Genomic DNA, 15,111 nt, shown 5'->3' on the forward strand with positions numbered 1-15,111 from the left:
GGCGAGAGGGGCAATGCAGTACGAACTCGGGGAAAATCGTGACGCAACAAATTAAGACTCTGAACAATTCCCAACCAAAATCACGTAATATTTCGGTCACCGTTCGTTTCTGATAGAAATGCCATTGAAGAAAAGTGTCTTAGAATAGTGTGAACTATGCGCCCAAAGCGTATTTTTAATGAAGAAATTGAGTTGAGCCCACTGATACAAAATTACCTTTTGATTGTGTCATCTACAGCAGTTGTATTTCTTTGTTACGCCTAAAAGGCAGCAGAGCGCCATAACCTTTGGGGGTGAATTTATAGTATCACATCGGTCCTTATTTTGCGCATCAAAAATAAGTAGCTCGTAGTGTTTACACAATTGTAAGACATTTTTCGTCTATGACATTTCCACTGTAAATTAAGGATACCCGATATATTATTTTTTTTTAAGATTATTACTTTCACTCAGTCACAAAGTTTACTTATGGCGGAGGTGGTCTGACGCAAGGTAGGTTAGGTTGGTCTGACCCCCCTGCGCACGCACCGCTCCAGGCCTCCGACGGGGGTCCAGGTTAGGTTAGGTTTTCTTGGTTGGTTGGTATTATAATTTATTTATTTTAAAAAAATCCAACTTTTCCCGTTATGATTGTTGGGTGCAGGGGGGTTAAAAACCACGTGATTTCCGGTGGAAATGAATACCAAATTTGTTTGAAACTCATCACAATACATAGGAAAACCTATTTTTAAATAAAGACCGGTGTGATACTATAAACTGACCCTTTTTTATCTCAAAATGTGTACACTACAGAGCATCCATCATCCTATACATAAAGGTGTTTTCTATTTTTTTCCATAAAAATATAAACCTTATTTATTTGATTACCTATTTTTAAATCTATAATACCCATTTGTAATAGTGACAGTATGGGGCTGATGTATGGTTTTATCTGTAACGTGTTAACTTATATGTCGCGTGTGTATATTACTTGGTGGTGTTTGAGAATTAATTTAAATCTGTGGGTTGCAAGACTAAATTTTAGCTCTACAGTCTGCGGTCAGCGGGATTTTAGCCCTACAGTCTGCGGTCAGCGGGATTTTAGCTCTACAGTCTGCGGTCAGCGGGATTTTAGCTCTACAGTCTGCGGTCAGCGGGTGTAAGCAGGAGGAGGAGCCTGACCGTTATGTTACAGAAAACACCACAGATATTCATAATTTCTAAAAACCAATTATTTTTTGGATAACTTAAACTAATCATCTTAAGGTATTTATTTTTTTATTTTTTTTATTCATCTAATAGTCTATATCTTCTACTTGATAATAAAAAAAGTTATATAATATACCGATCACGTTCGTTGTAATTTCTCAACATTGGCCATTAGGTCACCGAGGCTTATCCAGAACCAGGACAGTAAGTTTGAAGTATATTTCTCATTTCAGTTTAATTTCCATCGCTCATACTTCCCTATATGCATCACGATAAACCATTAAAAAAATAAACCTTAGATTCCTATGCTTGAAAGATGGCATAGGACCCATGTAGGTATGAGGTATTGATCAGGTTGTCATCAGTACGATAGCAAGTTTGTTATTCAAGCTCAATCTAGTTTAATCATGTAAGTAGACAGAAGGTTACTTAACATATATGGACAAAAATATGAATCTGTATGGAAATAAGTTGTTAAGGTAATACTGAGCTAATGTTGACGATGGTTGTTCAGGTTAACCAGCAACTTTTGGAAATTTTTGGCTATTTCACAACACAAGCTTATAAGGTTTCTGGGATGGGTAATGACTGACCAGCCGCTGATTTTTATAGAAAATTATCCTAAAACGTCTTAATTTCACCTAACCTTAGTTGATAAGAAAAACAAGCAGCAGAAGCATTAGTAGAAGACCTCACCAATCTAACCAAACAATACTACCTAACCTTACATAACTTCCTAGCCGTGAGGCTCTGTTCCCCAGTGTATTATACAGAAAGAATGATAAATTTTTTACTTTAGGACATGAGTCCATTTGGGTTGACCAATATGTTTTTCCAGTATAGTTTGGTGTTTTAAACGAATCTGACATTCATTTTGGGCGGAAATAGCTCGTTTTTTACCCCCTCCCCAGCAATAGTGGAAGAGAAACCCGGGTTTTTGGATGGGGGAGAAAAGAACACAACTATTTGCATTGTAGCAGAAATAACTGTGTATGTATATATATATATATATATATATATATATATATATATATATATATATATATATATATATATATATATATATATATATATATATATATATATATATATATATATATATATATATACATATACAGTTATTTCTGCTACAATGCAAATAGTTGTAGATATATTTTAATATTAGAGACAATTAATTTGTTGTTACTTTTTACCTTCAGTACAGTGGTCCTCGATTAACGGACGGTTCAATTAACAAATTTTCGGTTAACAAATTACCTCCCATAAGGATTTTCAGTTCAATTAATGAACAAAACTTTTATTAACGAAAGCCTTGCGAGAAACGTTTTTTGTGCGCATCAGCTGATCGGCAAATTCACCAATACAGTACAGTAATTGGTGCTATATTTACATTCGTTTCCTTAGGAGTAAATATCAAGAAAGTTGTGCTTTTGAATATTTTTGCATTTTATATATTAAAATTAATGGTCATTTAGTTAACATATTGATAATATATACAGTACAGGGAACAGTTTTTGTGTGGCCTTCAGCTGATCAAATCACCCACCAACGTTTCTCAGTTTAACTTTGTTTACAGTGGAGTGAACATCGAGTTTGTTGGTCTCTTGAATATTTTTTGCATTTTTACATTAAAATTATTGGTCATTCTGAAATTTAGTCAACATATTGATAATATGCAGTGCAGAAATTATTATGAAACATGAAGAAGGCATTAGAACCAATGCACTCTGTAAAGAATATGGCATGTCATCATCGGCTGCCTGTACAATCAGCTGTTTGATATTTAAACAAAGCTGCCAGGAATATGACATACACACCTCAAAGTAAGTTAAAATTCAGTACTGTATTTTATTGTCTTTTTAATTATTATTGTACAGTATACTGTACAGTACAGTACAGCTCCTCCTCGACTTACGACAGAGTTAGGGACCCAAATCCAGGTCGTAAGTCGGAAATGCAAAAAAAAAAAAATTATAAAATCTAAAATGAAATACAGCACAGCAAAAATAATCAATATTGAAGAATGGATACAGTGTAACTGAGCACTTACCTTTAATGTAGTCATGGAACAATTCATGAACCAATCCTCAAACAGTACTAGAGTCATCCAGGCTTTCTTGTTACTGCGATAAAACACTGGCAGTGTGTGCTTGCTGACATGTTTAAAAGCCCTGGGGTTCTCTGAATGATAGATCATGAAGGGCTTTAGCTTGAAACCAGCAACATTCCCCCCCAACAGAAGTGTAATTCGGTCCTTGAATGCCTCGAATCCTGGCTTTGTTTTCGCCTCTTTGTGGATGTATGTCCGGTCAGGCATGCGCTTCCACAATAATCCAGTTTCATCCACATTGAATATTGTTCAGGCAAATAATTTCCTTCCACAATCACACGATCTAGCTCCTCCTTAAAAGCTTCGGCAGCACCAACATCAGCACTAGCTGCCTCTCCACTCACCTTAAGTAAACTGTGGCGGTTCTTAAATCTGTTAAACCACCCATGACTTGCTTCTGTATCTGGTCTTCTATACATATCACCAATAACTTTTCCATCTCGTGAATAGGACCTTGTCTTTTCTTCGTAATCATAATTCCCTTTATAGGTGCTGATCCTTTCACTACATCACGAATACGTTCCTTGTCCTTCAGAATAGTGGATATGGTCAAATGCGAAAACCCTAGGTCGCATGAAATTGTTGCTACAGTTTTTCCATTTTCATACTGCATTATTATCTTCTTTTTCGTCTCAAAAGTAATTGACTGTCTCCTTTTCTTCTGAGCACCACCAGCACTCTCACTTGTATGCTTTCCAGTCATTATAATGTCAATTAAGTACGGAAATAATGTCAGTACACAGCGCGATCAGTTGCGGATACTACAGCCAAACATCAACTAAGTGCTCTACTGCGTGGGTGCTGTGCCCACGCGGTGACCCAAGCCATGCTCTCGCTTGTATCGGACGGAAACGTTTCAGTATAGAAAATGCGCGCGTCATTTGACAAATTTTTTGGTCCCGACTGCTCAGTCGTATGTGCGGATGGTCGTTACGGACTGAGCAGATCGTAAGTGCGGGTGGACGTAGGTCGGGTAGGTCATGAGCCGGGGAGGAGCTGTACTGTATTTAGTTTATATTAAATGTTTTGTTAATTCTATTACCAGTATACAGTACTTTGTACATTATGTACTTTTTCTGTGAGTTGGAACCAATTACCCAATATCCCATTGAAATAATAGTTCAGTTAACAAAATTTTTGGTTAACAAACGACTCTGCGGAACCAATTGTGTTCGTTAATCGAGGGAACACTGTACTTGAGTACATTGAACTTTGGATACTTTTACTTCTACTTGAGTAACATTTTGGCAGTGTAACAATACTTTTACTTGACTAACAGAGCCTGGACATTTTACAACTCTACTGACCACCCAAGCGGTTTATGAGCTGATCAGTGGTGAAGAGGATGAAAGTAAAAAGTATTGAACATCAAAGGAACAACAATATTTAACTAACCAAACCTAGCCTCAGTAAATCAAACATCATTAAGAATATAAACATAAAAACATTAGGTTAGGTTTGTTGGTTTCTTTTCAACTGCTATCACAAGTGAATAGTCAAGTCATCTTTAACCATATGTAGACAGACTGAATCAAATTATTCCTAAGAATATTTTAACATTATTTTCAAAAGTTCAAAATTAGGTTTAATTAGACTATCCAGGTTAGGTCAAGCTGAATTAGATTAGGTTGGATTAAATCAACTTAGATTAGATTAGGTGAGGTCAGCTTAGGTTAAGTCGGCTTAGAATAAGTCAGCTTAGGGTGTAGTCAAACCATATCAACCCTTACACAATAAGTGAGTGGAGTGTGTGTTGCAGGTGTGATGCCCGAGGTTCTGAGGCTAGTATGGACTACAGTACATGTGAGTATATCCAACAGCTTTTTTTGTGTATACTGGGTAAAAAAAAATATCGTTCAGGAGGGGTCTAACGAATTTGGAAATAAACAATCCTTTTGTCTCTAAGATTAATAAGCATGATTGGGGTAGGCCTAATTAAGTTACTTCATTCAAAATATAAAATTAGTTCATTGTAATATGATGGGTGAATAACAGTACATATGCCTCATGGGACCATCAAAACCTTCATCCGTGGTGTCATTTTGTTTCGCACAAGAATTGTACAGGTATTTTTTTTTTCCCGGCTATACTTTAGATAAAGATTTTTTAGAATCAATTAGTGCCATTAAGCAGCACTTGAGTATTATTGTCTCAAGTTCAATTAATGTGAATATTACATCAATAATGTTATGCTTAATTGCATGTCTGTAAGAAAATGTTTTAAGTATATGCTGATATCCTCAGTGACTATAGGAAATTTCTAGCCCAGCACAGTGGGAATGTTCACTGGATCAAGTTTGTCAAGTACAGTAAAACCTTGATAAATTGGACTTCATTATAATGGAATTCTTTTTTTGGGGGACTAAGGTGCTCTGGTCAGCAAAAATACACACACAAAAAAAAAGGAGGTACATATTTTAAGAAATGGGGAATTAAATTTTTTTTTTTAAATGAACAACACTTACTAAATACTGTACTGTGGTCTAATCAGATTTGCTATAGGCCTACTGAGAAATAAGACACTTGAGTATGTAAACAGGCTGGGGCTGATCAGGTGTTGCCACATTAGTCAGGTTTATTTATTTATTGATTCAGTATTATATTCTCATATGATTGGCGTCTTATGGTTTATGGTTCATCATGATTAGTATAACATCTTCAGTAATAGAGAAAAATACAATACTGTATGTAATCTGTATTATGACTGAATATAAAAGGATAAGCTGTATTTGAAGGTATTTACTCAGGATGTGTTATGTGAGAGCTTTCAGCAGACCAGCTTACAACAGGGGTCACTATAACACACTGTACTGTATTGATATGAAGATTCCTTTGAATGATGCAGGATGGCTCAATTTGGCTTTTGGTACACTTAGACAAATGATTAATGAATAAACCAGGGTATATGCAGATACACAATAATGTACACTCCAGTATTATTTATGAAGTGATGATAAATACACTACTATACTGTACTAATTTACTAAGTGTTGAAGATAGATGTTGTGGTAAGCAGCTATGCCTATCAGCTCTTTCAGCCAAACATTTTGGCCTTTGTAAACAAATGATTCATGGTGGGATTCTTTTTTCAGGAAAGTCGATTCTTTAGGATATTATATCAACCAATTGAACCTAAATTATATGAGAATTATGGTGAAATTGTATAAAGAGTTTTAAAGGGATCTTGCTTGGGGGGAGGGGGGGGGGGGAGCCACCCACCTGACCTCTCCCCCCTCCCTTCTGCCAGCTGCTCCCAGATATACAGTAAGATTTCATTTCGCATTTTTGAATTTTGCGAGTACTACCTAATGTAACCAAGTCTTATATTTGGCGTAAAATATCTTGAGTTTCGCGAGATCCAGCAAGCTGAATGCTGGCCACCGTCTTGAATGACGTCACAGCCCTCATACCAGTTACAGTCATTTCTGCTACAACTCGTGTTTTGTCAATGTGAATTGGTTGTAACGCGATTGATGAATAGGGGAACACTGTTTGTAAAATGCGAACTTTTGCATACGAATGTTGTCTATAACACGACTTCATCCTCAAAGTTTTAAGCGTGGCGCGGGGTTATGCAATGTTTACAGTTCATGTTTGACATCACATGTTCAATTGATTCGTGTCTTTTGTTTGTGAAGTGTTTTTTGAGAGACACTGTAAATTTTTTTTTTTTTTTTTTTGCAAATTTAGCGGTTATCCGTAAATACTGTATGAAAAGAATAAGTAAAAAGAATGTTTCGCAGTGAGGACTAATAACAGTTTACACCAGCGCTCTCTGTTTACATCACGTGACCAGTTGAATCGCGCAGTTAATAATAATAATAATTAACGGTTTATTGAAAGCTTGGCAGCCAGAAGGCTGAAAATATACAGTTACATATTTGGGGAATGGGTTACGAATTACAAATAATATACAAGTAACATAAGTGACACAAATAAGACATATAATAACTAGATGGGGAAAAGCTCAAACTACAGTTCATTTCAACATAGTGACAGTGCAAGGAGTAGTGTTTACTGGGAGTGAATACACTTGATTTATTACAAGTTATTGATAATTTTTACAATCGAACAGTCTGGATCTCTGGTGCGGTTGTGTTCAATTTATGAGGTCGATGGTCAGTGGAGAAAGTGAGAATAATATGCCCTCTTTTGCACTTTCTTTTGTTGTGTGGCATTTAGGGAGGAAGACCAGGTGGGGGAGGCATAGGTGAGCTTGGGAAGTATGAATGTTGTGTAAACACTGAGGAGCTCGGGTGCAGGAACTCCGAGGGACTTGAGTCGGCGGAGGAGGTGGAGACGGAAACTGGAGGATTTGACAACTTCACTGACGTGTGGTTTCCAATTTAGTTTGTTGTCTATGGTGATGCCGAGGAGCTTCGTGGAATCTACAACCTGGAGTGTGTTCGGACCTAGAGTAATGGAAGGAGGTGGGACAATGTCGGAGGAGAGGTTGATGTGCATAACCATGGTCTTGGTATGGTTGATGGTGACATGGTTGTTGGTGGCCCAGTTTTGGAGACTGTTCAATAAATCCTGAAGGGCGGTATAGTTGGGAGCAGAATTGTTGACGCTGATCCCAATGGTGGAGTCGTCGACATATTTCCAGCGAGCAGGGGTTTCTCTTAGGGCATCATTGATGAGCATAAGGAAGCAGAGTGGTCCCATCTTGGTGCCTTGGGGGACGCCACAGGTGAGTGACTGAAAGGTGGAGACAGCCCCTCTGAAGCGTACAGCTTGGCGTCGGTCACTGAGGAAGTCTGTAAGCCATGGTATAAGACTTCTCCGAAGCCGAGGTCAATAGCTTTGTTGATGATTATATTGTGGTCGACTAGGTCGAGCGCTTTAGTGAAATCAATGAAGGCGACAGCTACAGACGTTTTTCGTTTCTCGAGATGGCGGTATATGTAATCGAGAAAGCTGACAAGACAGTGAGTGGTGGAGGAAGTTTTCATGTTGCCAAATTGCTGAGGGTCTACGACTCCTGCAATATCAGCATAAGCCCAGTCGAACACAAAACTTTCACAGATTAGGCTGGGTATTGGGGTGATTGCAATAGGTCGTAGCTGATTTAAGGATTGTGGGCTGGTTGACTTGGGCACTGGTGATACATAAGAGGTCTTCCAGTCAGCTGGGCATCTGGCTTGACTGAGAGAAGCATTGATGATGGAGCATAGGGGTTTAGCAAGCTCCGGGGAGAACTCCTTGAAGAGTTTCATTGGTAAGTCAATGGGGGTGGTAGAGCGTTTTAATTTTAGTTTGTCCAAGCGTTTTGCTACTTCAAATTCTTCTACTAAGTCAGTGGGAAGGGGGGCTGGTAGGTAAGCAGGGAGAGTGGTTGTGTCAAGCCGGGGGAGCGTCTGGCATATAGTAGCGAAATGGTTGGTTGTTTGTTCAGCTGCGTCAACATTAGTGAGATGGCTAAGGAAGGGGAGGGGGTGTGTCTTATTGTTTAGTCCACAGAGTTCTTTAAGCTTACCATACCATTGACTGATGTTGGTCTGCTTCAGGTGTTGTAATTTGGTTGGGTAGTGGGACTTCTTTGCAGTGCGTATTTCGCGGATGACTCGGTTGCGAAGGGACCTGTAGCGGATGTGGTCATTGAGATGAAAGGCTCTGTCTCTCTGTTGCATAAGTCTTTTGATCCGAGGTGTGATCCAGGGCAAGTCAGCTGGGTGAGATCTGACGGACTTCTCGGGGAAGAAGTGGTGGTGAGCTTCCGTGGTGGTGTTGGTATAATTTATCCATTTGGTTTCCACGTCATCCACGCTAAGTACTTCAGTCCAGGGATGGTGAACTATCCACTGCCCGAAGAGGCGCACTGCAGAGTCAGTAATCGGCCTGTAGGTCTTGATGTAGTTTCTGTCAATTACTCCGTGCTTTTTGCTATTTTCTCCAATTATGTTGTGTTAGCGATAAATATGGAAAGAGAAGGTAAGAAGAATGTTTCTAAGAAGCATTCTGGTGATCAAATTGCTGGTGGTGTACATAAAAGAGGTTTACAAGAACCCAACTATGGCGTTGTAGCCCTCGCCATCCTAGCGACTGTCCGGGCAGCTATTGTGAGCTTTTTTTAGGTGGTCCTACCACCTGTCGAATCAAGATTATGGCCTCTACCTCTACTGGGGGTCCTACTGGTGCTGGTGGGGGCGGGACAGACCCACCTAAGCGGCCAAATAAGGAAAAGGAGAAGTGGGACTATCGTATGGGAGTTAAGTTTGCCAAGTACTGGATGCAGGATAAGCAGTGTGTGATTAAATTACTTGAGGAAGGCCTAAAAACTAGTTTCCGGAAAGCACAATCAAGTCAATAAAGGCAAAATTTGTATCATTTGGAGTTTATAAACGGGAAAATCAGAGGTTGATGTAGAGTGGCCAGTCTATATTGTTATTTTTCCCATAAGTTTACCTATGAATTTGCATTTGGCAAATTTGAATTTGGTGCAATTTTTCCAGTCTACAAGATCTTACTGTACACTCGTCTCCACATACAATATACCCTTACACTTATTTGTTCTTATTTTTATCTTTATATTACTGTGCAGTACACAATTTTCTATTTATCAGACAAATTCTGTGGTTACTTACATATATCACTACAGTAAATAACAATCATCTCGGTGAAAACAGTTGTTGACAACCAGACATGTGTGTGATTTTCAACCCAGATTTGTTTCATATTTTTTTTTATTATTATTGATGTAATAGTCTTTTAATAACCTTTAAGACCTTAGTTGTGTAAGTGTAATAGTAACATAACTGATTTGCTTTAAACAGTTCAGATAATTCTGGTGCATTAGTGAGTTGTGAGGTGCAGTGAACCTTTTCTGTAGGCTTTTCTCTGGTGAATCTGGAGCTTGACTGTACAGCATTTTGAAGTAATCACAGGACAAACATTATAAGAAATTACCTCAACCCAGGCTCAATGGATGAGGAACACCAAAGCAGTAATACAAAACACTGTACTGGTCCCAATGGTATCGTAGCCTGACGCTAGATAAGTTGACACCATAGACTACCACAGAGGTGTTCCAGTTGTTGGAATTTTACAGTTAACTCTGTCTCATAATCACAGCCATAGAAATAAAATTAATGATTCAATACTTCATTAAAACAAAACTGTATGAGCTTAAGTAGTCTCACTAAGATAACATAAATTTTTTTTCAGTTTGTGTCAACAGTTTGATACAAGGACGTGAAAACTAAAGGATTTAAAAAAAAAAGTTCAAGAGGTACAATACTTCCCTGCCATCTTCCAACAGTATTACCAGGCTGTATATGTTCAGTTTATAAAGCTGAGGGTAACTGACGGTTGAGTATGTTAGAACAGTATTGATGTAGTACTCTTATTTAAAAATTAAAGTGATTATATATGTATGAGGTGGAAGTTATACCCAGTTTAGTACATTAATACAGTACAGTATATTAATAATTATGTTACTCTGATATAAAGCATTTATCTGAGATGATCCTTAATATGAAATATAGTACTATAGTCTACTCTTCAGTCTTAATTATTGATGTATGTACTTTGTAAATGTATGTTTTGTATTGTAATATTAAATCAATAAGCAGTGTATACATTGTTCACAGATGTGGATGAATTGTTTTGATAAACACTACAATGAACTTTGTTAAATTGAGCAATTTTGCAATTGGTTAGTCATCCAGTAACTGTGGGAAAATTTATACCTTCAGAATTAATGCTTTAAAATTTTTACTAGTGGGCTTAACTCCAACACTCTTATAAATTCATTTCCAACAATGGCAAATAAAACTAAAGTGAAGTGTAAAGAATGTGGAAAAAAATTTGAGCGCAAGTTCAACTTGGCGAGACATATGGTGGTCCACAATGGTGACAGTTCTATTAAGTGCAAAATATGTGACAAATCTTTTCATGCTAAGTCTGATCTAACTCAGCACATGAATAAGAGTCACTCTGGCGACAGTGAAACCATCCAGTCACCCCAACTGGTAGACAGTTACAGAAATATCAAACCTAAGTGTAGCGAATGTGGTAAGACTTTGGCTAGCGACTGGCATCTTAGCCGGCACATGAGGAGCCACGCAAACATTGAATATAAGTGTGATGAGTGTGGGAAGGTATTTCTATCCAATTGGAACTTAACACAGCATATGAAGACCCACACTAATTTCAAGCCATTCAAGTGTTCTGAATGTGAGAAAGGATTTATTGATAATGGATCCTTGAGAAGACACATGTTTAAACACACAGGTGAGAAGCCTCACAAGTGCACAGAATGTGGCAAGTCATTTGCAATTATACAGCGCCTAAATTTGCACAAGAAGACCCATGCAAGTGATAGGTTCAAGTGCAGTGAATGTGATATGGTCTGTGATACCAAGAAGGATCTTGTTCTACATATGAGGAGTCATACAGGTGACAAACCTCATACGTGTGATATCTGCGGAAAGTCTTATGCCATTGTATCACGATTAAATCTGCACATGGCCACCCACAGTGGTGATGCTCTGTATGACTGTAGCTTCTGTGGTAAGTCTTTTGCCACGAAGGTTCACAGGAGTCAGCACATACGCACCCACATAAAATATAACAGACCTCACACATGTCGTGAATGTGGAAAAGCATACACAACAAAGTGGCACCTCGACCAACACATGAAGACTCACTCAAACAACAAATACCCATGTAGTGAGTGTGGAAAAGAATTTAAGACTAAGTGGCGGCTAAGAAAACACAAGATCACTCATACCCCTGACAAACCTTTCAAGTGTCAAGAATGTGATCAGTCATTCCCCACTAATTGGTATCTTAATCAACACATGTACATCCACACTGGGAACAGTCCGCATAAGTGTGACTTATGTGACAGAACATTTTCTTTTGGCCATTCTCTTATACGGCACATGAAGACTCATTCAGATGACAAGCACACCAGAAGCAAGACAACACCTCATGAAAAGTCATCTGTGTCTCTGAATGCTGATGATTCAGAGGACAGCGGAAGATATATTGATTATTCACCATCAGGAAATGGTGAATTTTCTGACTCCAATTCAGATGACAATTGTGAAGACCCAAGACCAATATCTCCTAAAGAGCCATCCTTGCCACTAAATGCTGAAGAGTCAGATGATGATGGAAGGTTTGCAGATTATTTACCTTCAGAAGATGATGAAATTATTGACCCAAGTTTGATTGATAATTCTCAAGAGTTGAAACCCATTAAGCAGGAGATAGATATGTGTGCATTTATGTGTGAACCAATTATAAAAGAAGAAAAGGATATTGCTGACATTTATATAAAGCAAGAACATTAACGATAGTAATTTGAAGAACATTAAAAATATTACTTTTTCCATACTCTGCACTCTGTGGGTAAATAAACAAAGGAGATATTGAGGAATCTTAATGGTGTAAAGGGGGCAAGAGAGGACCTGTTTCGTAAACCAAAGTAAATAAAGTGTACTGTAATGTATTGTACCTACCAGGTAGTTGATGTTACCTTGACAGTACCAAAGGACAGGTATTAATATCAGAAGACAGCATACAGGGTGGTTACCTTTTCTGAACTCACCCGGGTGCTGTCTGTTCAAGCTGTTTCATGTCAGCAAAGTAAATGATCCCAATTGGATAGAGTTTGTGTGACCAAAAACTACCAACTCTGTAGTATCCTTACAAATTATGAAAAATACAGATCCCAAATCCCCCCTCTGCTCAAATAGCAACAGCTCTTACAACACTTCAGTATACTGCTTCCAGACACTTCCTCAAACTTTACCAAGATGGTTTGACTACACCAGCACAACCCATCTGTTCCTAATGTGTAATCAACATTCCTCTGAAATAATTTTCCTTGAAACAATTCACCATCTGTTGTTGCTTCATCCAGCTGGGCAGTTGATGACTCTGGAGTGGCAATACCCTATATCTCCAATGTTGTAATAAAAATAATTACAGTACAGATCATTGTATTTTTAGACATTGTTTCATGAAAAGAAATCCTACGATCTAAATTGTATAAAGCTGCAGCACAAAAACAAAAAGCAATGAAATGTGCAAATCAGAACTAGTAACTAACATACATGAACAGGATATGACTTTGATGCACTTGGTGAGCTCAGTGTGACCTAACACATGGTCTGAGGAGGAGGTGACCACCACCCCAAATCTGGTTCAATGGAAAATCTATGATGCCACTACCACCAGGCTAAGAGGAACACTGGAGGAAACTTTACCAGTGAGCTTCCAGAGTATACTTTCATTAAGTTGTCAGGGCATTGCAGTGATACACCCCCTGGTCAACCATTATTTGTTTACATTTTCAAACCAAATAAAGTTGCCATTTTGTGTGTGTACCGTAGTAACAATGTCTCCCGGCTTCCCTACATTTATCACTGAGCATCCACCTTGTCATTCAAGCTGTTACTTTATTTCCTTCTGACCTGAAACATTATACTGATGGCTTGGCAAGTTTAAGTGAGAAGTACCAGAAGAAGAAGAATACTTCTCTTAACAAACCTAACAGGTAGCATTGTTGGATCATTTGGACAAAACTGATGATGGTAATACAGTATATCTATGGCTTCATCATACTTAATACAAATAATGGGTATACTATGTACAGCATATAGAAAAGTTTACCGGTACTTCACAAGTAAAACCTATAACTAGCTATATTTTTTAAGTCATTCTTAGGGTTTGACAAAAATATATAGGCTTGCCCACCCTAACCCTCGATATCCATCGAGAAGTTGCTGTAGCTTCTACCTATCATTAATAAAACTCCAGGTAGTCTTTGTTTATGCCGGCCTAGCAAAAACTAGATTTACCCGCGCACTGATTAATTTTTACTATAGATACCCATATTTTATATACTGTATACCGTACTGAATTAAGGTTTACACAGTCATGGATATGCATCGCAATATCATCTTTCCTACAATTAATGCATCAAGAGAAAACATTTACTCCAAACTGCACCTGAAGCATTGATCACACGTCTTTCTTGTGCTGTTTTGTCTGGCATTTACACAGATACTGTACTAGTGTTATAGTCAGTAAATAACCATTATTTAATGTGATAACAGTACTTACAGTGCTTATATCTTAGAAAACAGATAAGTTCATATATAAGAGTAAAAATTATCTGCCTGTTTTTGTTACACTGCATTTTTCTGAAGAAGTTACATAATGTTAGAGATTTGTGGAATGGCTTAAAAAAATAAATACAGTATCTTGCCAAAATTATGTTCTCATAAATTTTCCCATTTACTGATGCTACACTGTGAACACTAAACTTGGCACCAATTATTATTTCAAATTCTGTTTCTTGTTTTCACTTGTACGTTTCATGAAACATACTTCATGAATACCTTATTTGTGTTAATTTTAAAAGTGGTTAATTATCATAGTGCAATTATATTTATGCTGTAAGAAAAGCATCATATGCTGCTGGAATGGACCACCAAGGTGTCATTGCCAGCTAGAAGTCATGTCAGAACATTGTAAAGATCTCTTCCCTGCACTGTTTGGTTCTGTATTTTCACTAATTTCTAGTACAGGGTATTATAATTAGTAAATAAACATTCATTAGTTTGATGCCAATACTTATACAGAACTACATCCTAGAGATTCATAATAAACACACAAAAATTGTCAAGAGGGTGAATGCAACCCTTGGTATAAATGAGGGCAACCTGCATACCGTAAAGTATTCCTAAAAGTATAGGCGTAGTAAGATATAAAGTATTGACCTTGATATCAATTGGGGGACCACATTACTTCAAAACTCGTACTTTTAAGACAAGCTTTACCTTTGATTTGATACC

The 15,111-nt window shown here is 37.7% G+C and overlaps 1 protein-coding gene across 1 annotated transcript; it reads left to right on the forward strand.

Annotated features, from left to right (window-relative positions):
• Window positions 1-1,327: 1,327 nt before the first annotated feature.
• LOC121863093 (zinc finger protein OZF-like) lies at window positions 1,328-13,244 on the forward strand. The gene is made up of 3 exons (XM_042361587.1): window positions 1,328-1,392; window positions 5,058-5,101; window positions 10,466-13,244. Exon 3 carries the CDS (start codon window positions 11,062-11,064, stop codon window positions 12,598-12,600), a length of 1,539 nt encoding a protein of 512 aa, XP_042217521.1. The 5' UTR covers window positions 1,328-1,392; window positions 5,058-5,101; window positions 10,466-11,061; the 3' UTR covers window positions 12,601-13,244.
• Window positions 13,245-15,111: the final 1,867 nt, after the last annotated feature.

This window comes from Homarus americanus, unplaced genomic scaffold (genome assembly GCF_018991925.1).
Source record: "Homarus americanus isolate GMGI-L3 unplaced genomic scaffold, GMGI_Hamer_2.0 scaffold54679, whole genome shotgun sequence".
Lineage (NCBI taxonomy): Eukaryota > Metazoa > Arthropoda > Malacostraca > Decapoda > Nephropidae > Homarus > Homarus americanus.